We start from the raw sequence: 26,251 nt of genomic DNA, 5'->3' as shown, positions 1-26,251 counted from the left end.
CCTAAGAATTTTTTTGGGGGGGGTGGGGGGCTGTTATAAATGGTATTGTTTTCCTGATTTCCTTTTCATTGTTCTCTGTTGATGTATGGGAATCCAACTTATTTTTTGTATGTCAACCTCGTATCCTGCTACTCTGCTGAATCTTTCCATTAGTTCCAGTAGTTTTCTCATGGAGTCTTTTGGGTTTTCTAAGTATAGTAACAAATCAACGGCAAATAGGGACAGTTTTACTTCTTCATTACCAATCTGGATGCTCTTTTTTTTTTTTGCCTTATTGCTTTAGCTAGGACTTCCAGCACAATGTCTTGTCTTATTGTCTTATTCCTTCTCAAGCAGAATGTTTTCAGCCTCTTTCCATTAAGAATGATGTTGGCTGGTGGTTTTGTATAGATGTCCTTTATTATGTTGAGGAATTTTCCTTCTACACCTATTTTATTGAGAGTTTTTATCAGCAATCGGTGTTGGGCTTCGTCAAATACCTTTTCTGCATGAATTGAAATAATCATGTTGTCAAATTCTATTGGCTAGAATTATGTCAAGAATTTTTGCATCATATTCATGAGAGATATTGGTCTGTAACTTTCTTTTTTTGTGGTGTCTTTGCCTGGTTTGGTTATCAGGGTTATGCTAGCTTCATAGAATGAATTTAGGAGTACCCCTTCCTTTTCTATGCTTTGAAATAGTTTAAGTAGTACTGGTGTATGCTTGTCTTTGAATGTTTGATAGAATTCTCAGGTGAAGATATCTGGGCCACACCTTTTTTGGGGGGGGGTGGGAGTTTTTAAATTACGTTTTCAATTTCTTCTCTTTTTATGAGTCTGTTCAGATTTTCAACATCATTTTGTGTTAGTTTAGGTAGGTAGTGTGTTTCTAAAAAATTTGTCCATTTCCTCTAGGTTTTCAAGTTTGTTGGAGTATAGTTTTTCATAATACTCTGTTATGATCCTTTTTATTTTAGTTGGGTCTGTTGTAATGTCTCCCATTTCATTTATTATTTGGGTTATTTGCATCCTCTCCTGTTTTTCTTTTGTCAATTTGGCCAGTGTTTCTTCTCTTTTATTTATATGGTGGATTACATTGATTGATTTTTTTAACGTTGAACCATCCTTGCATACCTGATATGAATTCTAGTTGGTCATGGTGTATCGTTTTTTTGATATGTTGTTAATTTCTACTTTGATGGCATCGTGGTCAGGGAAGATACTTTGTATTATCTCACTGTTTTGGATTTTGTTGAGGGTTGCTCTGTGGCCTAAGATGTAGTCTATTCTGGAGAACATTCCATGTGTGTTGGAAAAGAATGTGTACTTTGTAGCTTTTGGGTGGAGTGTTCTATATATGTCTGTGAGTTCAAGTTGGCTGACTGTGGCCTTTAGATCTTCCGTATCTTTGTTGAGTTTCTTTCTGGATGTTCTGTCCTTTACTGAGAGTGTTGTGTTGAAGTCTCCTATTATTGTGGAACTATCAATTTCTCTTTTCAGTGCTTTTAGAGTTTGTTTTATGTATGTTGGAGTCCTGTCTTTGGGTGTATAGGTATTTATTATGGTTAAGTCCTCATGATGGATTGTCGCTTTAATCATGATATAGTGCCCTTTTATGGTGGATTGTGCTTTAAAGTCTATTTTATCTGAGATTAGTATTGCCACTCCTGTTTTTTTTTTTTTTTTTTCCTTTTGGTAGCTGTTCGCTTGATATATTATTTTCCATCCTTTGATTTTTTTAATACATTTCTGTCTGTGTCTCTAAGATGTGTCTCTTGTAGACAGCATGTTGATGGGTCCCGTTTTTTTCTATCCGTTCTGTCACTCTGTCTTTATTGATGCATTTAAGCTATTTATGTTCAGTGTAATTATTGATAGGCGTTGAGTTTATTGCTGTCATTTTGTAGTGCTTTTTTTGTGGCGCTGATGTTTTCTTTGTTCCTTTTACTCTTCTGTGCTGTATTTCTTTTGTTTGTGGATTTTTTTTTCATTTCTTTTGTTTTTGTAGATTTTGTTTTTACTGAGGCTTTGTTTTTCTTCTTTATTTTGATGAGTAGGTTTGTTAACTTTCTTTGTGGTTACTTTGAAATTTACTAGTATCTTCCTACATTTGAACAAGTCTATTATTACTTGGTTTTGCCTTGTCTTCCTCTCCATTAGAATGTTCTAGACCTATGCCATTTATTCCCTCTTTTATTGTTCTGATGTTGTTGTCATTTGCAGATTAGCCTCTCTGGTTCCCTGTTGTAAATCTTTTGGTTTTGAATAGTCCTTGACAGTTCATTTCCGAGGTTGGTGTCTGGCTGGTGTGATCTCTTGTCCTAGATTCAGGCTGTGGTCTGATATTATTTGTTCTCAAACTGGACTCCCTTTAATAATTCTTGTAAGTGTGGTTTGGTTTTTACATTTCCCTTAATTTCTGTTTATCTGGAAGTGTCCTAATTTCACCATCATATTAGAATGAGAGCTTTGCAGGATATATTATTCTTGGTTGACAATTTTTTTCTTTTAAGGTTTTATATATGTCACCCCAATGCCTTCTTGCCTGCATAGTTTCTGTCAAATAATCAGAGTTATTGTTTCCCCTCTGTATATGAGTTTTTGTTTTTCTCAAGCTGTTCTCAGGATTCTTTCTTTGTCTTTGGTTTTAGCGAGTGTGATTATGATAGGAGCTTCTTGGATGGTCAGCTTTTCATCTTTCATTATATCAGATAAGTTTTCTGTCAGCAGTTTTTCAATAATTCTCTCTGTGTTTTCCATTTTCTCCCCGTCCTGGAACTCTGGTCACTCAAAAATTTTTGCTTTTGATTGTATCCCACATCATTCTCAGAGTTTTTTTTTCATTTTTCTTTGTTCTTTTTTCTAGTTTTTCCTCAAAAAAAGGAGTATCCAAGTATTTGTCTTCAGTTTCACTGATCGTATCTCCCAGTGTTTCACACCTGCTCCACAGACCTTCTATGACACTGTCCATTTCTGAAATCTTGTTTATCTTTTGGATTTCTCATTGTTGTTTCTGTATGATTTCTAGTTGTGAATTTATTTTGATATTTTGTTCCTGTATTATTTTCCTGAATTCTTCCATTGTTTTGTCTGTATTTTCCGTGAATTTGTCTGCCTTTTCCATGAATTTGTCTGTTTTTTCCTCATTTTTGTCTGCTTTTTGTTCCAACCCTTGGATAGCTCTCAACTTTAGAGATTTGAATTCCCTGTCAGGTAGTTTTGGTGTCTTTTCTTCTACTGGAAAGTCACCTGGTGTTTTATTTTGGACACCAACTGGAACCATCTTGTCCTGTTTCTTTTTTTTAATATGCCTTGATGTTGTCTGCTGTCTTCTGGACATTCAGTAGTTATTTCTCTCATTTATTGATTGTAGATTTGTGTGTTTCATCCTGCTTTTTTCTTTTATTTGGTTATGTCTGAACAGACACACTGTGCATTCTTTGGTGCTTGCTCCTTTCTAGATATGATACTTTTCACCTCCTTTTCCAATGGGCAAGGTCAGTCCCTCAGCTATGCTGTAACAAAGCAGGTCCAGCTGAAGGTGGTAGCTGGGATGGGTTGTTTGTGGCATGTACTGGGGCCAACAAGGTGGGCCGGGGTCAGCACAGGGCAGGTTCTAGTAGGCCATGCCTGTGCTGCTTGGGGGTGCAATGTTCAGCACATGGTACAGATAGGCAGGAGGGAGGGGGTGGTTATGATGTGTGGAGCTGAGTTGGGATTGGGAAAGAAGAGAGATAGGAGAGAGAAACAAGAGCCAAAAAACCCAAAAAGAGTGCTGAGGGAGTCTGCCATTGGAGTGGAGAGATGAGAAACAGAGAAATGAAGAAAAACAAAAAGGAAAAGAGAAAAAAATAAATATAAATTTTAAGAAAAAGAAAAGAAACACCCCCAGAGATCCTACCAGTGACTGGGAAGGTGGCTCCCAGGCCTCTGGGCATGGCCTGTCTAGAAGGGGTGGGGATGACACACAGTACCAGGTATTCAGGAGACAGAAAAAGAAAGAGAGAGAGATGAGAAACTGAGAAATGAAGAAGAGCAAAAAGGAAAAGAAAAATAAATAAATACAAAGAAAGGCCCCCAGGGATCCCACCAATCACCCTCCATTTTTGGAGGTAAGTTTCACATTACAAGTCCATGCCAGGACAATTGGCTAGCCAGCCAGGAGACTGAGGAAATTGCAAGTGGGAGTGAGGCCTCTGTGGGGGAAATCCCAGGTTGCCCAGCAGCCTCCTGGAGGGGAGGTCTGACCTGTATGCTTGATGTATGTGCAACACTATGTGAGTATGGAGATGCCCCGAAAACACCAAGCAGCATAGCACGATCATGGGAAGACACACACCTTCATAAGTATGGAAAGGAAGCTAGGAAACCAGCGGCAGCTGTAGGGTGGCCGCTGCTCTGGGCCATTCAGCTGGCCACCAACACCCAGATAGCTGCTGAAGCATGCATAAAAGCTTTGCAGAAAAAGTTACATTTGGAAAGGAATGTGCAGCAGTAGTGTGTGGTCATGACTGACACATTGAGCAGCCATGTCCACGAACAAGATGAGCAACTAGAAACACTTGCCTGCAGGTTTGTAGAGATGGGGGAAGGAGAGGAGGATCCTGGCTTTGCAGAGTGGCCCCTCTGGGCACAGCCGCTCATTACTCATAAGATGAAAGTCACCAGCCCCTGCCCTAGCTCTGCCTCAGTCACAGGAGCCTGCAGCTGGCCCCTCTACCCCTTTAGAGCTCAAGGAGAGCAGGCCAGCACTTCAGAGACTGCTAGTGCTGCTGCAGGAGGAGGAGGAAGTGAACAAGGAGGAGGTGGCGGTGAGCAGCAGGGAGGAGGAAAGAGAAGAAGAGGAGGAGACCAGGGTATGCTGTCATCTTATCCCTTAACACCCAGAGCCAAAGTCAGGCCCCCACCACCTGTGGCCCACCAGGACCCCCCCCCCAGGCCCCGGGGGACTAGGATTGGGGCTAAGGTCACCTGCAGCTCAGGACCCTGCAGAAAAACCAAACACCCCATGTAGAGGTCACAATACTTTGGTCAAAAACAAACAAGCAGTAGATGATGCTCTGGTTGATACAGGGGCAGAATGCACCCTCATCTTTGGAAACCCTGAACAGTTTTGAGGACCACTCGCTTGGCAATTGATAGACATGGCAGAAAGTCCATCTATGTAAGTCAAGTATTCCTGACTCTCCAAATAAGACATACCCCCCACAAAACCATGGCAAGTTTATATTTCCCCCGTACCAGAATACATTCTATGGGTGGATGTCCTCATGAGGCTGACTTTGACCATATCTGTGGGAGAAATTCAATTGCAGCTGGCAATCGTAAAAGCAATCTTGAGAGGGAATGCAGCATGGGAACCAGTGCCCTACCACGAAGAGTGGTAGACATCAAGGTTGTCTGGAGGACATACTACTTTTGGAATTGAAAAGAGTAGACATCCTCCAGGAAGCCCAAAGTGCCTTTAATATCCTTGTGTGGTCTGTGAAGAAAGCAGATGGGTCCTGGTGCATGACCGTGGACTATAGAGAACTTAACAAGGTGATCCTCCCTAACCTTTTCCCCTTGCCTGCTACTTTCCATTGGTTTCATTATATTGATGATGTCGTGTTAACTGCTGAAGATGTTTCTCTGTTACAGGAGTGTCTAGACACCCTAGTCATCTACCTACCAGGGAGAGTATGGGCTGTGAATCCCCAAAATGTGCAGATGCTGGGAACGTAGTAAAATTCCTAGGGGTTGTCTGATCAGGTAAGACCCCGTGTTGCCTGAAGCCGTAGTCCAAGGCTTCCCTGGTGAGGCAGACTAGGGTGCTGCCTGAGGCTTTGAGGTTGATAAATTTGGCTCCCACTGAGGCTTTAGCCCCATATGCCAGACTAGGAGCCCCAAATGACCCTCCAACAAAAATGCGAGTGACACCATAGGCTCCAGAAACATATTCACCAAGATTGTTACCAGAACAAAACAGCAAGGTCGTCCTGACACCTCAGGATCTGGCATTGGGACGTGGAACCACCTACTGGCACTTGTCTCCCTCTAATTCTTCCTTCAGTGTAGTGGGCCAGAAGCCTGTGTCCCACTGCTGACAGGTGATGACACCTAATCCCACTGAATGGTTTCTGCTTAAAAACCCCAACAGGACTGCAGGAGCCTACCTCACTCCTCATGCCACTCAATGGCTATGTGGCCCTACTTGTGGCCCTGGTTGCTATATGATTGGATAGGGCACTGCACTTTGAGGTTATCCTATGCTGCAGGAACTGTTAGAAAAACTATACCCAAACCTCTGAATTACCCCATGGTAAAAGCCAGGTGGACCAAGCCTAGGTTTTTCCACTGGCATGATCTCCTTTTAACTGTTTTGGTTCTCCCCCACCCCCACCCCCATTAGCTCCTTAGAAGTAATGGGACAAATTGAAGCTCTAACTAATTTTACTAAATAGGCCCTCAACGATAGCAGAGAAAGCTTGTGGCTACTAGCTGCCAAAACCACCAAATGAAGAAGGTAGTCTTCAGAAGCAAATGGCTGCAGACGTTCTATCAGCCACTCAAGGAAGGCCATGTTCCACAGTAAAAACTGAGTGTTGTGCCTATATACCTATATACCAGACTACTATCAGAGCATAAGTGATTTGCTAGGCCGTATGAACAAACAGAGCTTTGGACACACCTGATGTCTGGTCTGCTGTGGTCACCTGGATTTCCCCTTTCCCTTCTGGTTGGCAAGGTTTTTTGTTAGACCTGGGTCTTTCCCTGGGTATAGGGGTTTTTTGCTGTGTTTGTCTATATTGCTGGTGTGGTCTGTGCCTCCAACTACAGTAAAGCTGCTTGTCCCTACCTGCAAAGGTATAACGCCTCCTTTTGGGGCCCTTAAGGACTTTGTGGAAGAAGGGGAACATGCTAGACTGCAAGGGCTAGCCTCAAAGGTGGACTGAAGGGTAACCAGGCTTCGTGAGGCTGAACATGAGTGTCCCACTAATTCACTACAGTTTGCTAGGTCATTCCTTCGTAAATCCCTGGCATGTAGCCGCTATTGTCCAACACTGCTATCAAGCCTCTGTCCTCCCACTGTAGAGAGTGGAGACCTGGTTGGTCCTGTGGCCACCCAGGACTTACCTTGTATGTAATTCTCCCAATAAACTCCTTTGCTGCCACTCTGGAGTTGCCCACCTCTTTCTTTGTTTTCTCAGCACCCTCCATTTTTGGAAGCAACTTTCATATTACAAGTCCATGCTGGGACAGTTTCCCACGTGGAAGGGGAAAATTCTAGCACTGAACCACCACTGTCCCCATAGACCAGGAGTAGAGTGCTTAAAATATGTCTACCTTAGAGCACTAGTACCATTTCCTTGAAGAAACACCAGACTGGTAGAAAGACTAAGAGTCTCAGTCCACAGGGAGCAGAAGCTGATATCATGGGAAAGAGGCAAGGATTTTTGTAAAAGCTGAGGCAGTCATCAGATCCATTCTGAGGCTGAAAAATCAAGGATGACTGTTTAACTCAGTACTGTTGGTACTCATGAAATTTTCAGAAAGGCTCCGTAAGAGTCTGTTGAAAGACTTCTGAAATATAGCTACCACTGTTTCATTAACAGCGTCTTTTTTTTGTTGTTGTTGTTCTTTTCAAGCTAACCACTGAAGTTATAAGGCACCTTTGGAAAGGCTGCGGTTCAGGTAACAAAAGCGGAAAATGGATAAATTAGCATAGCAAATTGTGCATTACTTGGGAAAACATCACAAATTGTGTAGGTCATTTAATTTTCAATCAGTTTGATGTAACAGTGTGAACAATCTCTAGAAGCCCATTGTGCAGCCTATAGAAATTCTCAGGCTTTACCATTAGCAGGAAGAGAAGAGAAGGGAAGGAGAAAGGGAAAGGAAGGGAAAAAGAAGGAAAGCGGAGGGGAGAGGAGGAAGAGGAAAGGGAAGGTGGGAGGAAGGATAAGGTGGTATTTCCAATAGAAACAATTTACATCATAGGCAAGAATAGCTAAAATAATCCAAGTAAGCTGTCCCTGGTGTACAGTGAGCACTCAAAAGAGTTAGCAATTATGATATTTTACTATAATTATCCTTATAATAATCTAGGATACCAAAGAAGAGAACTATAAACATATTTGTGTACAGTGGCAGGTCATTTTTAGGTTGAAGTATTATTCTTTATCAGTTCTCTCTCTTTTCCAACCAGAGTCACTAGCCAGAAGCATAAAGGCAGGAAAAAAGGGGGCACGCACACCAGCTGAGGAGTCAGTGTGGGTCATGAGAAACCTTTGTTGGCCGTAGTTTAGAGAATATCACTTCACATTGGCTATTTCTTTATGGGAAGATTAAAAAAAAAAAAAAAACTTCAATAAAAAGATCAGTTGAAATCACTCATTCACACAATGTTAAGTTAAAAGAAAGGACAAATATGGGAAAAATCTGGGACTTTGATGGTCTAGGACTGTCTGGCTTTAGAGCTGGGGTGACAAAGTCAATTTTGAGATTTTTGACTCCTGTGCTCATGGAATGTTATCACAGTCTGGGTATTTCTTTTGCTAAGTGCTGAGATTTATTTTCTTTATCTTTATTTAATTTAAACTTTACTTATATATAAAGATTTTGGTTAAGTGAATTTGAAACAGAGTCAGGATAATTCAGGCCCGGGGGTAACTTATCACTCCTGCATAGCGGACAAGTTCAGAGTGAGCTTCCTATTTTCTCCTCTTGTTGGGCTTGGGCTTCAGGAGATGAACCAACTTTCCTAAATTGTTGTCAGAGAGCTTAGTCTTGAAAGTCCCGTCTGTAGCCCTAGGGAACATATACTCCTCTTCAGGGATAGAAAGGGTACCCATTGGCTGTTGGCGATACATATGGGCAGCATATAGAAACACCAGGAAACAGTATTTTCAGTAGGGAGTCAGAGTAAATTCTTCCCCAGAGACCTAATCAGTTGATAAGGGAAAGGGACATTCACTGCACATAACTAGTCAATCACCCATTCAACAAACATTTGTTAAATACATGCTAGGTGCAAGAGTTGGCAATGCAGCACTGAGACACATATACAAAGTGTCTGCCCTTATGGTTCTTATGTTCTGGTGGTGCAGACAGACAATAAGCAAGGAAACAAAAACAAATAACTTAGTTTCACATACCACCACCCATCTGTCAGTTTGATATACTGCGGTGGCTTGCATCTTGCTATGATGCTGAAAACTATGCCACAGGTATTTCAAATACGAGTAGGGTCACCCATGGTGGACAAGTTTCAGCAAAGCTTCTAGACTAAGACAGACTAGGAAGAAAGGCCTGGCAATCAACTTCTGAAAATTAGCCAATGAAAACTGTGTGGATCATAATAGAATGCTATCTGATATAGTGCTAGAAGATGGGTCCCCTAGGTTGTAAGGCACTCAAAATACACAGTGGCTGCAACAAGAGGCTTGATCACGCCGGCTATCATCAGGATGGCACAGGACGTGGCAACATTTCATTCTGTTGTACATGGGGTTTCCACGAGTTGGAGCAGACGCGACAGCAACAAACAACAGTTTCACACAAGTGCTCTGAAAACCAAAACCAAAACTGTTGCCATTGAGTAGATTCCAATTCATAATGATCCTATAGGCCAGAGCTGAACTGCCCCATAAGCTTTTCGACGTTGTAAATCTTTACAGAAGCAGACTGCCACATCTTTCTCCTGTGAAGCAGCTGGTGGGTTCAAACTGCCAACCTTTCAGTTAGCAGCTGAGCACTTAACTGCTGTGCCAGCAGCTCCTTAAATGCTCTGAAGTATCCTGCAAATTAAAGAGATAGAGAGTAACTGGGGCTTGGGTGTGGGCTGTTTTAGGTGGGGTAGTCAGGTAAGACCCTTCTGACCAAGAACCTAAATGAGAAGAGCAAACCCTGATGAGATCTAGGTGACTAGCATTCTGGCAGTGAGAGGAAGAATGTAGAGCCCCTGAGGCGGGAATGTACTTGGCGAGTTTGAGGTTCTGCAGGAAGACAAGTTCGGACACAGCAAAGCTAGTCAGGTGGAGCACACTGCATGAGATAACATCGGCCTTATAGGTCATAGTGAAAACTTTGGGTTTTATTTGAAGTATGATTGAAAGCCTTTGGAGATGCTTAACAAAGAGTGATGTGATTTTATCTATGCTTCAAAGGAATGATTGGTCTAGAAGACGAGAACAGAGGTTGGTGGAATAGAGCCCATGGGCCAAACCCTGCCTGTGACTGGTATTGGAAAGCCAGTGAGCTAAGAATGCTTTATACATTTAAAGGGTTGTGAAAGCACAATAACAAACGAAAACAAAGAAGAATATGTAACAAGAGACTGTATGACCCCTATCAGCAACTTTTTTCTCTGCAGGGCTATACAGTAAATATTTCAGGTTTTGTGGTCCATATCTGTTTCACCTGGCATTGTTCTGCTGAAAGCAGCAATCAGTGATATATAAACAAAATAGGTGTGGCTATTTTCCAATAAAGGTTTATTTATAAAAACAGGCTGCAGGCTGGATTTGGCCCACAGGACCATAGTTTGCAGAAACTGATCTAGAGTAGTGGTAGAGTTGGCATTGCGAGAAATCTTTGGAAAAGTGATATATATTGAAAGTCAAGCTAGGACACAATTGCTATTGGCCCGAATGGGTGTGGGGAATAAGAGAAAAAGGAATCAAGGATGATCAGGTTTTTGTCCTGAACTACTAGGTGATGGATGCTGCCACTATCCAATATGGGGTACGTGCACCAGTGAAAAACAAGTTTTGGGGGGAAAATCAAGGATTCTTAATATTTGCACATATATGTATGTATTTGTTTATTCATTTATCTACTCCACAAATATTTTTGAATTTCCTCCTGTGAACAAATCACTGTACCAGTAACTCTGAGTTATACCAAGGTGAATCAGACATGGGTGCTGGCTCCAGGTCATCTAGCCGAGAAGACAAGTCATACATATAACACAAAGCCAACTGCTGTTGAATCAGTTCTGACTCATGGTGACCCCACGCATGTCAGAGTGGAACCATGCTCCCTCTGTAGAATTTTCAATGGCTGACATTTCAGAAGGAGATCACCAGGCCTTTCTTCCAAGGTGCCTCTGAGTAGACTCAAACCTCCAACTTCTCAGTTAGCAGCCAAGCATATTATCTGTTTGCATCACCCAGGAACTCCGTACATAATATATAGACTACAAAACAGGCAAAATAGAGGTACAGATAAAATGCCATGAGAATTCCAAGATAGAACAAGATAGCTTTCCCCAACAACATAGATTTTGTGATGTTCTACCCATCCTTTATACCTAAGAATCATAGACTTGTAGGTTAGGAGGGACACTGGAGGTCTGGTACAACTCACCTAAAAGATCCTCAAATCCCTTCACAAATTCCCTTAAAAGGCAGGTTAGATTCTGCTGGAACATTTTCGTGGAGAAAGAACCCACCAACTCTAAGTCAAGACTCTATCCTGTTGTCTTCAAGTAAAATTGCAACTCATAGCCACCCTATAGGACAGAGTAGAGTGGCCCCATAGGGTTTAACAGGAGGGGCTGGTGGATTCAAACTATCAGCCTTTTGGTTAGTAGCCAAGCTCTTAACCCCTGCACCATCAGGGCTCCCAAGTCAAGGCTCTAGATGGGTGATGTATTAGGGGAAAATTTGTTTGTCGTTCAGAGTTCTTTGTTCCAAATTACCCCATTTAAGCCATGTAAATAGGTCTAATTCTTCTTCCACGTGCTGGTTTGCCAGGTATGTGAAAAGCATGTTTTTGATCCACCTGAGTCTATTATTTTAATATATGGACTATGGTTTCCTACCTCTTTTGTATAGTCTCATAGGCTTAGACCTGCGTTTTATAGAAAATGTCCTGAGTAACATTCCACCAGCAACTGTTGTAATGAAGAATTCTGGAACACCTGCCCTTCATCCCAAGCACCTAAGAGGGGAAGGATGCAAAAATTAGGGATATGAAGTGTTCTAGACGAAACCAACGTCTGTCTTGTTTCTGACGGCACTGACCTTGTAGGTCGTTGGCAAAATGAGGCATAAGGAGGAGAAAGAGTCTGGTAAATGAAAAACTGATTCATTGGTGTAAGCTCCGGGAGCACATGGACTCTATCTTGTACCGTGTATTTTCCTACCGTGCCTATAGTCAACCTTCGATAAAAGTTGGAATGAATCATTTAAAAAAGTAAGCATCTCCTGGGGTGGTACCTGTTAAAATTGTGGCAAAATTTCACTAGGAGCCACAGAGTTCCCCACACAAGGACCACATAGGCCTCTAGTGATGTCAACTTCCATTTTGGAAGGAATGAAGTTTTATGTAAAGCAAGTAGATTTCATGATTCAAAATGTAACAACTAAACTCAGGAGGGGGAAAAACACAGCTTTCTTCATGGTCTTCTCTTGACAAGTGCTCAGGCTTGCTAAAGCTTCAAAGAAATATGGGGTCCTCCAGCAAAATAATTTCCAAATAGGTCAGGAAAAAAAGTAATTACTTTCTGCCCCATAGCATCAGCTGCCCTGATTCAGAGCATTAGCACTCTGATCTCTCTTCAAATATTACCAATTCTGCCTTCCTCTCTCTTGTATCTATCACTTTCTTACTGTTTCCATTTCTACTGTCCTCGTTCAAGGTCTTTTTATTTCTCAGCTGGACTGCTATGACAGCTTTCTAACTGCCTTAACTTCAGTCTTTCCTCCCATCTGAGATATCCAACACGAACCCACCAGATTAAACATGAGCAGCGCTGACTACTCCATTGATCAAAAACAGCTCAGAAGTCTCTTTGGCTCCTCAGTGCCTAAAATAATATTTAAACTCTTCAAGATGTAATTAAAATCCCTCACAACCTGACATTCCTATTTTTCTTCCGACTACTTCTTCTGTGTATTCTATGCTGCAACTAGACCTCCTAACATTTCTGAGCATATTCTTTGCCTTTGATCTTGCCAGTCGCTTCACCTACAACACGTCTCTTCCCAGCTTCACCTGCTGAAATCACACCCAGTCCTTAAGACCCAGCTGAAATTTACCCCTTCCGCACCAGGCCTTCCTAGATCCCTGCAGACAGGGCTAAACTCTGCTCTTCTGGTCTCTTAAGGCCTTTGTCTGTACCTTTTTACACTTATATTGACTCATATTTTTATATGTATTAGACTTACAAGTCCCCTAACTAACTGCATATTTCCTAAGGGCGAGACCTATTCGTAACAAATGCTTCACTGTTTCACATTGTGAGTGTTGGAAAAATATCACAAATTATTTGTGTCCTTTAACTTTAAATGGGTTTGATGTAACAGTGTGAATAATACTCCGGAAACCCATTGTGTAGCCTAAAGAGAGTCTCAGGCTTTACCATTTACAGGAAGAGAAGAGAAAAGAAAAAGAAGAAAGGGAAGGGAGAAGAAGGAAAAGAAAGGAAGGGAAGGGAAAGGGAGGAAGGGGAGAAGGAGACTGTGTGTAAGTTGAGGTATGTGACCGGACAGCATATAAATTCAAAGTTTTATACACAGTAGCTGCTAAACAAATTTACTTGTTTGCTTGCTAAAAACCAATAAAAGGTTTTGTTTTCAGACATCTTTCCGATTACACCTTAAGTTCTTTGAGTCCCAGAATGGTGTCTCCTGGGATATGCATTTTTCATAACCCTTATCATAATGAGTTTCAAGGTAACTAAAATGAAGTTCTTTAATAAATTTCTGATAATCAATTAACAGGTGAACACTAAGACGTGCAGATTTAAGCTTCGGGACCTGGGCTATTTTGTTGAGGCCAATAGTCAGATAAAAATTAAGAGTTGCCAACAAAAAATCACAGAGTTGTGTGTTTAATGAAAAATTCCTATGCACACATGATGTAGCTAGATATTAAAAATATACATTTTATAATAAAAATACCAGAATCAGCACATCCAAAGAGTTCCTCTTTAGAGGCAACAACACTTATTTCCAGAATACCACCAGGATTTAAAATATTTTAGAACCCTTCTTTGAGATATCTGACGCCATTGCCTGCTGGCACATAGAAAATTCCTATTTTGGGGAGGCATTTTTTATACCATTGTATGGAAACAATCAAATGTTATTAAGACCAAGGCAGGTAAATAAGCTAAATAATATGATCAAGCAGTTTGGACTCAAAAACAGATAAGATAATAAGTACTGAAACCGGGAGGCAGGCCCAAGATGACCAAATAGTCAGACATTTCATGTTGTCCCTTTTATAATAAAGACACACAAAAAAACAAGTGAATCAAATATATATGACAATCTAGGAATCCTAATCATCAAAGACAAAGCTGAAAAATCAGACTGAGAGGCAGGTGGAAGGAGAGACATTTCAAAAACAGCATAAAAGAGGAACTACAGATTGTGGGATTGCCTGCATCCCACTGGCTGAACCTGCACAGCACACATAGGCTGAAGAAAATAGCAACAACCCAAAGCAACACCCACCCCACCTGGTGCAGCCAAGCAGAAACTAATCTGCGCACACCGCTAGAATTAAACAGGAGCAAAACCAGACCTGTGAAAGTTAAGTGCAAGTTCCCAACCCACTGTGTGCACTGGCACCGTAACCCATCTCCCCACCAGAGTTCCATGGCCAAGGAACACCCCTTCCCCTCGTCCATCCGCCACCCCGCTTTGACACCAGTGCTGCTGCATTCAGCAATGCCACACCCCTTAAGCCAGGAACTCACAGCAGGTCCAGAGGTACCTGCCCCTCCACCCAGCCATGGCATGGGGGTCCATGGACTTACAGTGCTCTCCATCCCTACCCCTGAACCCTGTCCCAGTGGCTTGCAGACCAATCCAACACCACATGCCCTCATTAGCATAAAACAGGCAGGACATCCACCTGAAGCCCATTTTCACCCTCAGCAGCCAAGTGGGAGTTGCAGATTTGTGACATTAAACACCACCTTGTCCCCTAAGAAGAGGCTTCATCCACCCACACTGGGGGGCCTGAGGGCCAGTAGTACCGCCCACTTCATAGAGCAACCCATGACAGGGGCCTGAGAATTCGTAGTGCCTCTCAACCCCTCCAGCCAACACCACCAGGTGCCCAAAGGGGCTACCTATCCCCCACTACACAGAAAGGGACAGGGACACACCCTCCATCCAGGCACCTGTGAGCAGCTGAAAGCCCCCTGCCTTGCCTCACACATCCTCACCCCACACTGCAACCAGAGACCTGTGTCTGCTCCAAACACCCCTATGCAGCCCTGCCCACCTAGCACTGTAGTTGAGAGTCTCCACACTGCACACTCAGTGACCAATGACCCAAACACCTGCACCCCAAACAACTGCACCCTGCAAGAACAGTGGACAGACTCCTGAGCTCACACACCTAGTAGCTGTTCTGATCACCTGGAGACAAGAGGTGAGAGCTTAATGACACCAACAACCAGAGTAGCACATATGTGCAGCCTGATTGTACATACCAAAACAATAATACAGGATGCAGTAAACAAAAATCAAATATACAAATATAATAACTTACTGATGCCTCAAAGACAACAGACAAGTCAAATCACATAAAGAAGCAGGACAAAATGGTTCCAGCAAGTGACTAAAACAAAGAGTCAAAAAACCTTCCATAGGAAGATAAGGCAATGGAACTACCTGAAAAGAATTCAAAAGACTAATATACAGAATTCTCCAAGAGATAAGGAAGGAGATCAGGCAAGACTCAGACCAAACCATGCAACACAGGGACAAAGCAATAGAAGAATTCAGGAAAACAACACAAGAGCAAAATGACAGAATAAACAGGCTGCTAGAAACCATTCAGAAACAGCAACTAGAAATCTAAAAGATTAATAATAAAATTTCATAATTAGATAATTCAATAGAAGGTCATAGGAGCAGAATTGAGACAAGGGAAGTCAGAATTAGTGAAGTTGAAGATAAATCCCTTGAGACCAATTTGTCTGAGGAAAAATCAGGAAAAAAAAAAAAAAAAACGAAAAGAAGAAGAAAGCCTAAGAATTATGTGGGATACTATCAAGAATAAAAACCTACGAGTGATACAAGTACCAGGAAGCGGAGGAGGGGTTAAAGGAAAACACAGAGAGAATTGTTGGAGATTTTCCGTCAATATCATGATGACAAGACAATATCTATCTAAGAAGCAAAATGAATACTATATAGGATACGCCCCAAAAGAAAGTCACCAAGACATATCACAATCAAATTTGCCAAAATCAAAGACAAAGAAAGAATTCTGAGAGCAGCTAGGGGTAAGCAAAAAGTAACCTACAAAGGAGAACCAATAACACTAAGCTTAGGTTACTCAACAGAAACCACTCAGGCAAGAAGGCAATGGGATGACATATATAAAGCCTTGAAAGAAAAAAATTGCCAGCCAAGAATTATATATCCAGCAAAACAGTCTCTCACATAAGATGATGAAATCAGGTCATTTCCACATAAACAGAAATTAAGAGAATTTGTAAAAACCAGATAAAAATTACAAGAAGTATTAAAGGGACCCCTCTGGTTAGAGAACCAACAACACCAGACAATAATCAAAGACTACGACACAGGAGAGATCAACCAGGCACCAACTCAGATAGGGAATTCTCAAAAATAGAACAAAGTTAAAAGACTGAAAATGAAGAATCAGAGACAGCAATATGTAAACTGCAACAACATCAAAACAAAAAAGACGGAATAAACGAGGAAGTCATAGAACTTCCACATAAAGAGGAAGTCAAGGCAATATCAAGAACTAAAGACTGATTTAAACTTAGAAAAATAAAGGCAAATTTCCAGGTAACCACAAAAGAAGCTTACAAACCCACCCATCGAAATAAAAAAGAAGAAAAACAAAAAAGATTCAGCAAACACAAAATCAACAATAATGAAAGAGATGAAAAGAAAATACATAAACAAGAAGAACTCAGTGCAGAAAATTAAATAGAACGAAGAAAGGGTCAGTACCAAAAAAAAATCAAAATGACAGCAGTAAGCTGATACCTACCAATAATTATACTGGATGTAAATGGATTAAATGCAAAGAGACAGAGGGTGGCGGAATGGATTTAAAAAAAGAAAAAAAAGATCCATCTACATACTGTCTACAAGAGACACACTTTGCACAGAAAGACATAAACAAACTAAAACTCAAAGGATGGAAAAAAATATATCAACTAAACAATAACCAAAAAAGAACAGAAGTGGCAACATTAACCTCTGATGAAATAGACTTGAAAGCAAAATTCACGATAAAGGAAGGACATTGTATAATGATTGAAAGGTCAATACACCAGGAGGACATAACCATAGTAAATATATGCACATCCAATGACAGGGCCCAAAATACATAAACTCTAACAGCACTGAAAAGAAAAAGAGACAGTTTCACAATAGTAGGAGACTTCAACATCAAGAAAGAAACTCAATAATGACACGGAAGGTCTAAATGCCACAATCAACCAACTCAGCCTCATAGACATATACAGAACACTCCACCCAACAGCAGCAAAGTATACATCCTTTTCGAACACACATGGAACATTCTCCAGCATAGGCCACATTTTAGGCCACAAACCGAGCCTTAACAAAATCCAAACCATCAAAATAACACAAAGCGTCTCTGATCATAATATCATAAAAATAGAAATCAATAACAGAAACAGCAAGGAAAAAAATCAAATACATGGAAATTGAACAAAACCTTGTTTAAAAACTACTGGGTAATAGAAGAAATCAAGGATGGAATAAAAACATTCACAGAATCAAATGAGAATGAAAACACATCCTACCAATATCTTCAGGACACAGCAAAAACAGTGCATAGAGGCCAATCTATAGCAATAAACACACATCAAAATAGAAGAAAAGGACAAAATCCAAACATTAACCCTACAACTTGAACAAATAGAAAGAGAGCAGCAAAAGAAGCCCTGAGGCACCAGAAGAAAGGAAATAATAAAGATGAGAGCAGAAATCAATGAAATAAAGAACAGAAAAACAACTGAAAGAATCAACAAGACCAAAAGCTGGTTCTTTGAAAAAATAAGCAAAAGCAACAAACCATTGGCCAAACTGACAAAAGAAAAACAGAAGAAGAAACATATAACCTGAATAAGAAATGAGATGGGTAATATCACAACAGATCCAACAGAAATAAAAAGGATCATAACAGAACACTATGAAAAATTATACTCCACAAATTTGAAAGCCCAGAGGAAATGGACAAATTTCTAGAAACACACTGCCTACCTAAATTAACACAAACAGGTAGAAAAATTAACAGGCCCATAACAAAGGAAGAGATTGAAGAGATTTAAAAAAACTCTGTCTCAGTCAGCTTCACTGAAGAATTCTACCAAACTTTCAGAGAAGAGCTAACACCAATACTACTAAAGCTATTTCAGAACATAGAAAAGGAAGGAATACTCCTGAACTCATTCTATGAATCCAGCATAACCTCATAAAGATACCACAGAAAAAGAAAACTGCAGTCCAATATCCCTCATGAACACATACGTAAAAATTCTCAACAAAATTCTAGCCAACAGAACTCAATAGCATACCAAAAAATAATATATCATGACCAAGTGGGATTCATACCAGGCGTGCAGGGATGGTTCAACATTAGAAAATCAATCGATGTAATCCGCCACACAAATAAAAGAACCACATGATCTTATCAATCAGTGCAGAAAAGGCATCTGACAAATCCAACACCCATTCCTGATAAAATCTCTCAGAAAATAGGAATAGAAATCCCCCCATAATAAAGGACATTTATATAAAGCCAACATCTTTCTAAATGAAGAGAGACTGAAAGCATTTCTGCTGAGAACGGGAACCAGACAAGAATGCCCTTTATTACCACTCTCATTCAAAAGCATGCTGGAAGTCCTAGCCAGAGAAATAAGGCAAGAAAAAGGGTATCCAAATTGGTAAGGAAGAAGTAAATCCTTCCCTATTCACAGGTGATATGATCTTATACACAGAAAACCCCCAAAGAATTCACAATAAACCTTCTGGAACTAATAGAAAATTTCAGCAAAGTAGCAGGATATAAGATTAACATACAAAAATCAGTAGGATTCCTCTACACCAATGGCTTAGTCATCTAGTCCTGCTATAACAGAAATATCACAAGTGGATGGCTTTAACAAAGAGAAGTTTATTCTTTCACAGTGCAGTAGCTAGAAGTCCTAATTCAGGGTGCCGGCTCTGGTGGAAGGCTTTCTCTGTCGCCTCTGGAGGAAGGTCCTTGTCATCAGTCTTCCCTTGGTCTACGAGTGTCTCAGTGCAGGAACCTCAGGTCCAAAGGACATGCTCTGTTCCCGGCACTGCTTTCTTGGTGGTATGATGTTCCCAACTCTCTACTTACTTTCCTTCCCTTTTATCTCTTGAGAGATAAAAGGTGGTGGAGGTCACAACCCAGGGAAACTCCCTTTATATTGGATCAGTGATGTGACCTGGCAAGGGTGTTACAATCTCACCCTAATCCTCTTTAACAGAAGATTACAATCACAAAATAGAGGACAAGCACAGAATACTGGGAATCATGGCCTAGCCAAGTTAATACACACATTTTTGGTGGGACATAATTCAATCCATGACGATCAACAAAGAGAACTTCAAAAAGGAAATGACCAAATCAATACCATTTACAATAGCCCCCAAGAAGATACCTAGGAACAAATCTAAGCAGGGACATAAAAGAACTACACAAAGAAAACTACAGAACACTACTGCAGGAAACCAAAGAGACCTACGTAAATGGAAAAAACAATAACATGCCTGTGGGTAGGAAGACTCAACATTGTGTAAATGTCAACTCTACCCAAAGCGATCTACAGATACAATGCTGTACTGATCCAAATACCAACAGCATTCTTTAATGAGATGGAGAAAAAAAACACCAATATTATAAGGAAAGGGAAAAGACTCCAGATAAGTAAAGCTTTACTGAAGAAGAAGAACGAAGTGGGAGGCCTCACATTACCTGGTTTTAGAACCTATTATACAGCAATGGTAGTCAAAACAGCTTGGTACTGGTACAATGACAGACACATAGACCAATGGAACAAAATTGAGAACCCAAACATAAATCCATCCATCTGTGGTCAGCTGATCTTTGACAAAAGACCAACATCCATTAAATGGGGAAAAGACAATCTTTTTAACAAATGATGCTGGCATAACTGGATGTCCATTTGTGAAAAAATGAAACAGGACCCATACCTCACACCATACACAAAAACTGTTTCAAAATGGATTAAAGACCTAAATATAAAAGCTAAAACAATAAAGATCGTGGAAGGAAAAATAGTGACAATGCTAGGGACCCTAATTCATGGCATAAATAGGATAGAAGCCATAGCTAACAATGTGCAAACACCAGAAGAGAAGACAACCGGGAGCTCCTAAAAATTAAACACTCATGCTCTTCAAAAGCCTTCTCCAAAAGAGTAAAAACAGAACCCACAGACAGGGAAAAAACTTTTTGCTACTACATATCCAACAAGGGTCTAACCTCTAAAATCTGTGAGATACTGCAACACCTCAACAACAAAAAGACAAATAATCCAATTAAAAGTGGGCAAAGGATTTGAACTTGGAAACTGAACAACACCCTGCTCAAAAAAGACTGGGTTACAGAAGACATCAAGGAGGGAATAAAGAAACTCATAGAAAGCAATGAGAATGAAAACATTTCCTATCAAAACCTCTGGGACACAGCAAAAGCAGTGCTCAGAGGTCAATTTAAATCGATAAATGCACACATACAAAAAAAGAAAGAGCCAAAATCAGAGAACTGTCCCTACAACTTGAACAAATAGAAAGCGAGCAACAAAAGAATCCATCAGGCACCAGAAGAAAACAAATAATAAAAATTAGAGCTGAACTAAATGAATTAGAGAACAGAAAAACAATTGAAAGAATTAACAAAGCCAAAAGCTGGTTCTTTGAAAAAATTAACAAAATTGATAAACCATTGGCCAGACTGACTAAAGAAATACAGGAAAGGAAACAAATAACCCGAATAAGAAACAAGATGGGCCATATCACAACAGACCCAACTGAAATTAAAAGAATCATATCAGATTATTACAAAAAATTGTACTCTACCAAATTTGCAAACCTAGAAGAAATGGATGAATTCCTGGAAAAACACTACCTACCTAAACTAACACAATCAGAAGTAGAACAACTAAACAGACCCATAACAAAAAAAGAGATTGAAAAGGTAATCAAAAAACTCCCAACAAAAAAAAGCCCTGGCCCGGACGACTTCACCACAGAGTTTACCAAACTTTCAGAGAAGAGTTAACACCACTACTGCTAAAGGTATTTCAAAGCACAGAAAATGATGGAATACTACCTAACTCATTCTATGAAGCCACCATATCCCTGATACCAAAACCAGATAAAGACATCACAAAAAAAGGAAATTACAGACCTATATCCCTCATGAACATAGATGTAAAAATCCTCAACAAAATTCTAGCCAATAGAATTCAACAATATATCAAAAAGATAATCCACCACGACCAAGTGGGATTTATACCAGGTACGCAAGGTTGGTTTAATATTAAAAAAAAAAAAAATTAATGTAATCCACCATATAAATAAAACAAAAGACAAAAACCACATGATCTTATCAATTGATGCAGAAAAGGCATTTGACAAAGTCCAACACCCATTCATGATAAAAACTCTCAGCAAAATAGGAATAGAAGGAAAATTCCTCAACATAATAAAGGGGATTTATACAAAGCCAACAGCCAACATCACTCTAAATGGAGACAGCCCGAAAGCATTTCCCTTGAGAACCAGAACCAGACAAAGATGCCCTTTATCACTGCTCTTATTCAACATTGTGCTAGAGGTCCTAGCCAGAGCAATCAGCCTAGACAAAGAAATGAAGGGCATCTGGATTGGCAAGGAGGAAGTAAAATTATCTCTATTTGCAGATGACATGATCTTATACACAGAAAACCCTAAGGAATACTCCAGAAAACTACTGAAGCTAATAGAAGAGTTCGGCAGAGTCTCAGGTTATAAGATAAATATACAAAAATCACTTGGATTCCTCTACATCAACAAAAAGAACATCGAAGAGGAAATCACCAAATCAATACCATTCACAGTAGCCCCCAAGAAGATAAAATACTTAGGAATAAATCTTGCCAAAGATGTAAAAGACCTATACAAAGAAAACTACAAAGTACTAGTGCAAGAAACTAAAAAGGACCTACATATGTGGAAAAACATACCTTGCTCATGGATAGGAAGAAGACTTAACATAGTAAAAATGTCTATTTTACCAAAAGCCATCTATACATACAATGCACTTCCGATCCAAATTCCAATGACATTTTTTAATGTGATGGAGAAACAAATCACCAACTTCATATGGAAGGGAAAGAAGCCTCGGATAACTAAAGCATTACTGAAAAAGAAGAAGAAAGTGGGAGGCCTCACTCTATGTGATTTTAGAATATATTATACAGCCACAGTAGTCAAAACAGCCTGGTACTGGTACAACAACAGGCACATAGACCAACAGAACAGAATTGAGAACCCCGATATAAATCCATCCACATATGAGCAGCTGATATTTGACAAAGGCCCAGTGTCAGTTAATTGGAGAAAAGATAGTCTTTTTAACAAATGGTGCTGGCATAACTGGATATCCATTTGCAAAAAAATGAAACAGGACCCATACCTCACACCATGCACAAAAACTAATTCCAAGTGGATCAAAGACCTAAACATAAAGACTAAAACGATAAAGGTCATGGAAGAAAAAATAGAGAAAACGTTAGGAGCCCTAATACACGGCATAAACAGAATACAAAATATTACCAAAAATGACAAAGAGAAACCAGATAACTAGGAAAATCAAACACCTATGCTCATCCAAAGACTTCACCAAAAGAGTAAAAAGACCACCTACAGACTGGGAAAGAATTTTCAGCTATGACATCTCCAACCAGCACCTGATCTCTAAAATCTATGTGATTCTGTTAAAACTCAACCACAAAAAGACAAACAACCCAATCAAAAAGTGGGCAAAGGATATGAACACGCGCTTCACTAAGGAAAATATTCAGGCAGCTAACAGATACATGAGAAAATGCTCTTGATCATTAGCCATTAGAGAAATGCAAATTAAAACTACGATGAGATTCCATCTCACTCCAACAAGGCTGGCATTAATCCAAAAAACACAAAATAAGAAATGTTGGAGGGGCTGCGGAGAGATTGGAACTCTTATACACTGCTGGTGGGAATGTAAAATGGTATAACCACTTTGGAAATTTATCTGGCGTTTTCTTAAAAAGTTAGAAATAGAACTACCATACAACTCAGAAATCCCACTCCTCGGAATATACCCTAGAGCAATAAGAGCCTTCATATATGCACACCCATGTTTATTGCAGCTCTGTTTACAATAGCAAAAAGCTGGAAGCAACCAAGGTGTCCATCAACGGATGAATGGTTAAATAAATTATGGTATATTCACACAATGGAATACTACGCATCGATAAAGAACAGTGACGAATCTGTGAAACATTTCATAACATGGAGGAAGCTGGAAGGCATTATGCTGAGCAAAATTAGTCAGAGGCAAAAGGACAAATATTGTATAAGACCACTATTATAAGATCTTGAGAAATAGTAAAAACTGAGAAGAACACATACTTTTGTGGTTACGAAGGGGGGAGGGAGGGAGGGTGGGAGAGGGTTATTTACTGATTAGTTAGTAAATAAGAACTACTTTAGGTGAAGGGAAGGACAATACTCAATACAGAGAAGGTCAGCTCAACTGGACTGGACCAAAAGCAAAGAAGTTTCCGGGATAAACTGAATGCTTCAAAGGTCAGCGGAGCAAGGGCAAGGGTTTGGGGACTATGGCTTAAGAGGACTTCTAAGTCAATTGGCAAAATAAATTCTATTATGAGAACATTCTGTATCCCACTTTGAAGTGTGGCGTCTGGGGTCTTAAATGCTAACAAGCGGCCATCTAAGATGCATCAATTGGTCTCAACACATCTGGATCAAAGGAAAATGAAGAACAGCAAGGTCATATGATAACTATGAGCCCAAGACACAGAAAGGGCCACATGAACCAGAGACTTACATCATCCTGAGACCAGAAGAACTAGATGGTGCCCGGCCACAACCGATGACTGCCCTGACAGGGAGCACGACAGAGAACCCCTGAGGGAGCAGGAGAACAGTGGGATGCAGACCCCAAATTCTCATAAAAAGACCAGACTTAATGGTCTGACTAAAACTAGAAGAATCCCAGTGGTCATGGTCCCCAAAACTTCTGTTGGCCCAGGACAGGAACCATTCCTGAAGACAACTCATCAGACATGGAAGGGACTGGACAATGGGCTGAAGAGAGATGCTGATGAAGAGTGAGCTACTTGTATCAGGTGGACACTTGAGACTGTGTTGGCATCTCCTGTCTGGAGGGGAGATGGGAGGGTAGAGAGGGTTAGAAACTGGCAAAACGGTCACGAAAGGGGAGACTGGAAGGAGGGAGCGGGCTGACTCATTAGGGGGAAAGTAAATGGGAGTATGTAGTAAGGTGTGTGTGAGAGACTGACTTGATTTGTAAACTTTCACTTAAAGCACAAGAAAAATTATTTAAAAAAAAATGGGCAAGGGATTCGAACAGATGCTTCCCCAAAGAAGACATTGAACTGGCTAACAGACACATGAGGAAATGCTTTCGATCATTAGAGAAATGTAAATCAAAACTACATTGAGATGCCATCTTACCCCCACAGTACTGACACTAATCCCAAAAACACAAAACAACAAATGCTGGAGAGGTTGTGGGGATATTAGAATGCTTGTGCAATGTTCCTGGGGGTGTAAAATGATACTACTTTGGAAAACAATGTGGTGCTTCCTTTAAAAAGCTAGAAATACCACACAATCCAGCAATCCCACTCCTAGGAATATACCTTAGAGAAATAAGAGCCATCACACAAACAGACATATGCACAACCATGTTCATTGCAACACTGTTCACAATAACAAAATCATGGAAACAACCTAAATGCCCATCAACAGATGAATGGATAAACAAATTATGGTACATACACACAACAGAATACTATGCAACAATAAAGAACAATGATGAATTCACAAAATGTCTCACAATATGGATGAATCTGGAGTACATTAGGCTGAGTGAAATAAGTTAAAAACAACAAATATTGTATGACACCATTATTATAAGAACTCGAGAAAAGGCTTGCACATACAGAAAAAGCATTCTTTGATGGTTACGAGGATGTGCAGGGAGGGGGAGGGGAAATCACTAACTAGATAGTAGACAAGTGTCAACTTCAGTGAAGGGAAGAACAACACACAATGTAAGAGAAGTCAACACAACTGAACCAAAGCAAAAGCATAGAAGTTTTCTAGATACATCCAAACACCTTGAGAGATTGAGTACCTGGGGCTGGGGTCTAGGAACCTTAGTCTCGGGGGACGCCTAGGCCAATTGGTATAACATAGTCCATAAAGAAAATGTTCTACATCCCACTTTGGTGAGTAGTGTCTGGGGTCTTAAAAGCTTGAGAATGTCCATCTAAGATACATCTATTGGTCCCATCCCATACAGAGCAAAGGAGAATGAAGAAAACCAAAGACACAAGGAAAATATTAGCTCAGATGGCTAAAGGATGACTTGAACCAGAGACTCCACCAGCCTGAGACCAGAACTAGATTGTACCCAGCTACCCCCAACAACCAATTTGACAGGGATTACAACAGACAGTCTTGGACAGAGTTAGAGAAAAATGTAGAATAGAATTCAAAGTCACAAAAAATATCAGACTTAATGGTCTGACAGAGAGACTGGAGGAACCCCTGTAACTGTAGCCCCATACACTCTGCTAATCCAGAACTGAAACTGTTCCCAAATCCCACCTTTCAGACAAAGATTGATAGTCACAGGATATAGGCAAGGAAGTCCAAACCCATTGCTGTCAAGTCAATTCTGATTCAAAGAGACAGTATAGGACAGAGTAGAACTGCCCCATAGTGTTTCCAAGGCTATAAATCTTCACAGAAGCAGAATGTCACATTCTTCTCCCATGGAGTGGCTGGTGGGTTCAAATTTTTGGTTAGCAACTGAGCATGTTAACCACTGTGCTACCAGGGCTTCTTCAACAAAGATTAAGCAGGCCTATAAAACAAAAAATAACACACATGAGGAATGTGCTTCTTAGTTCAATCAAATACACAAGCCCAAATGGGCAGCTCCTGTCCAAACAC

At 40.4% G+C, this 26,251-nt stretch overlaps 1 protein-coding gene across 1 annotated transcript in view; it reads right to left on the bottom strand.

The window, feature by feature from the left end:
* MYH15 (myosin heavy chain 15) overlaps positions 1–26,251 on the bottom strand; it is a 209,814-nt gene that overhangs the window by 92,458 nt on the left and 91,105 nt on the right. The window contains 3 exon segments of the mRNA XM_064273474.1: positions 7,483–7,595; positions 7,598–7,644; positions 8,635–8,818. Of these exon segments, the coding sequence (XP_064129544.1) occupies positions 7,483–7,595; positions 7,598–7,644; positions 8,635–8,818 (344 nt within the window).

Source organism: Loxodonta africana, chromosome 20 (genome assembly GCF_030014295.1).
Source record: "Loxodonta africana isolate mLoxAfr1 chromosome 20, mLoxAfr1.hap2, whole genome shotgun sequence".
Classification (NCBI taxonomy): domain Eukaryota; kingdom Metazoa; phylum Chordata; class Mammalia; order Proboscidea; family Elephantidae; genus Loxodonta; species Loxodonta africana.
This window is presented reverse-complemented; position numbering and strand designations above follow the sequence as displayed.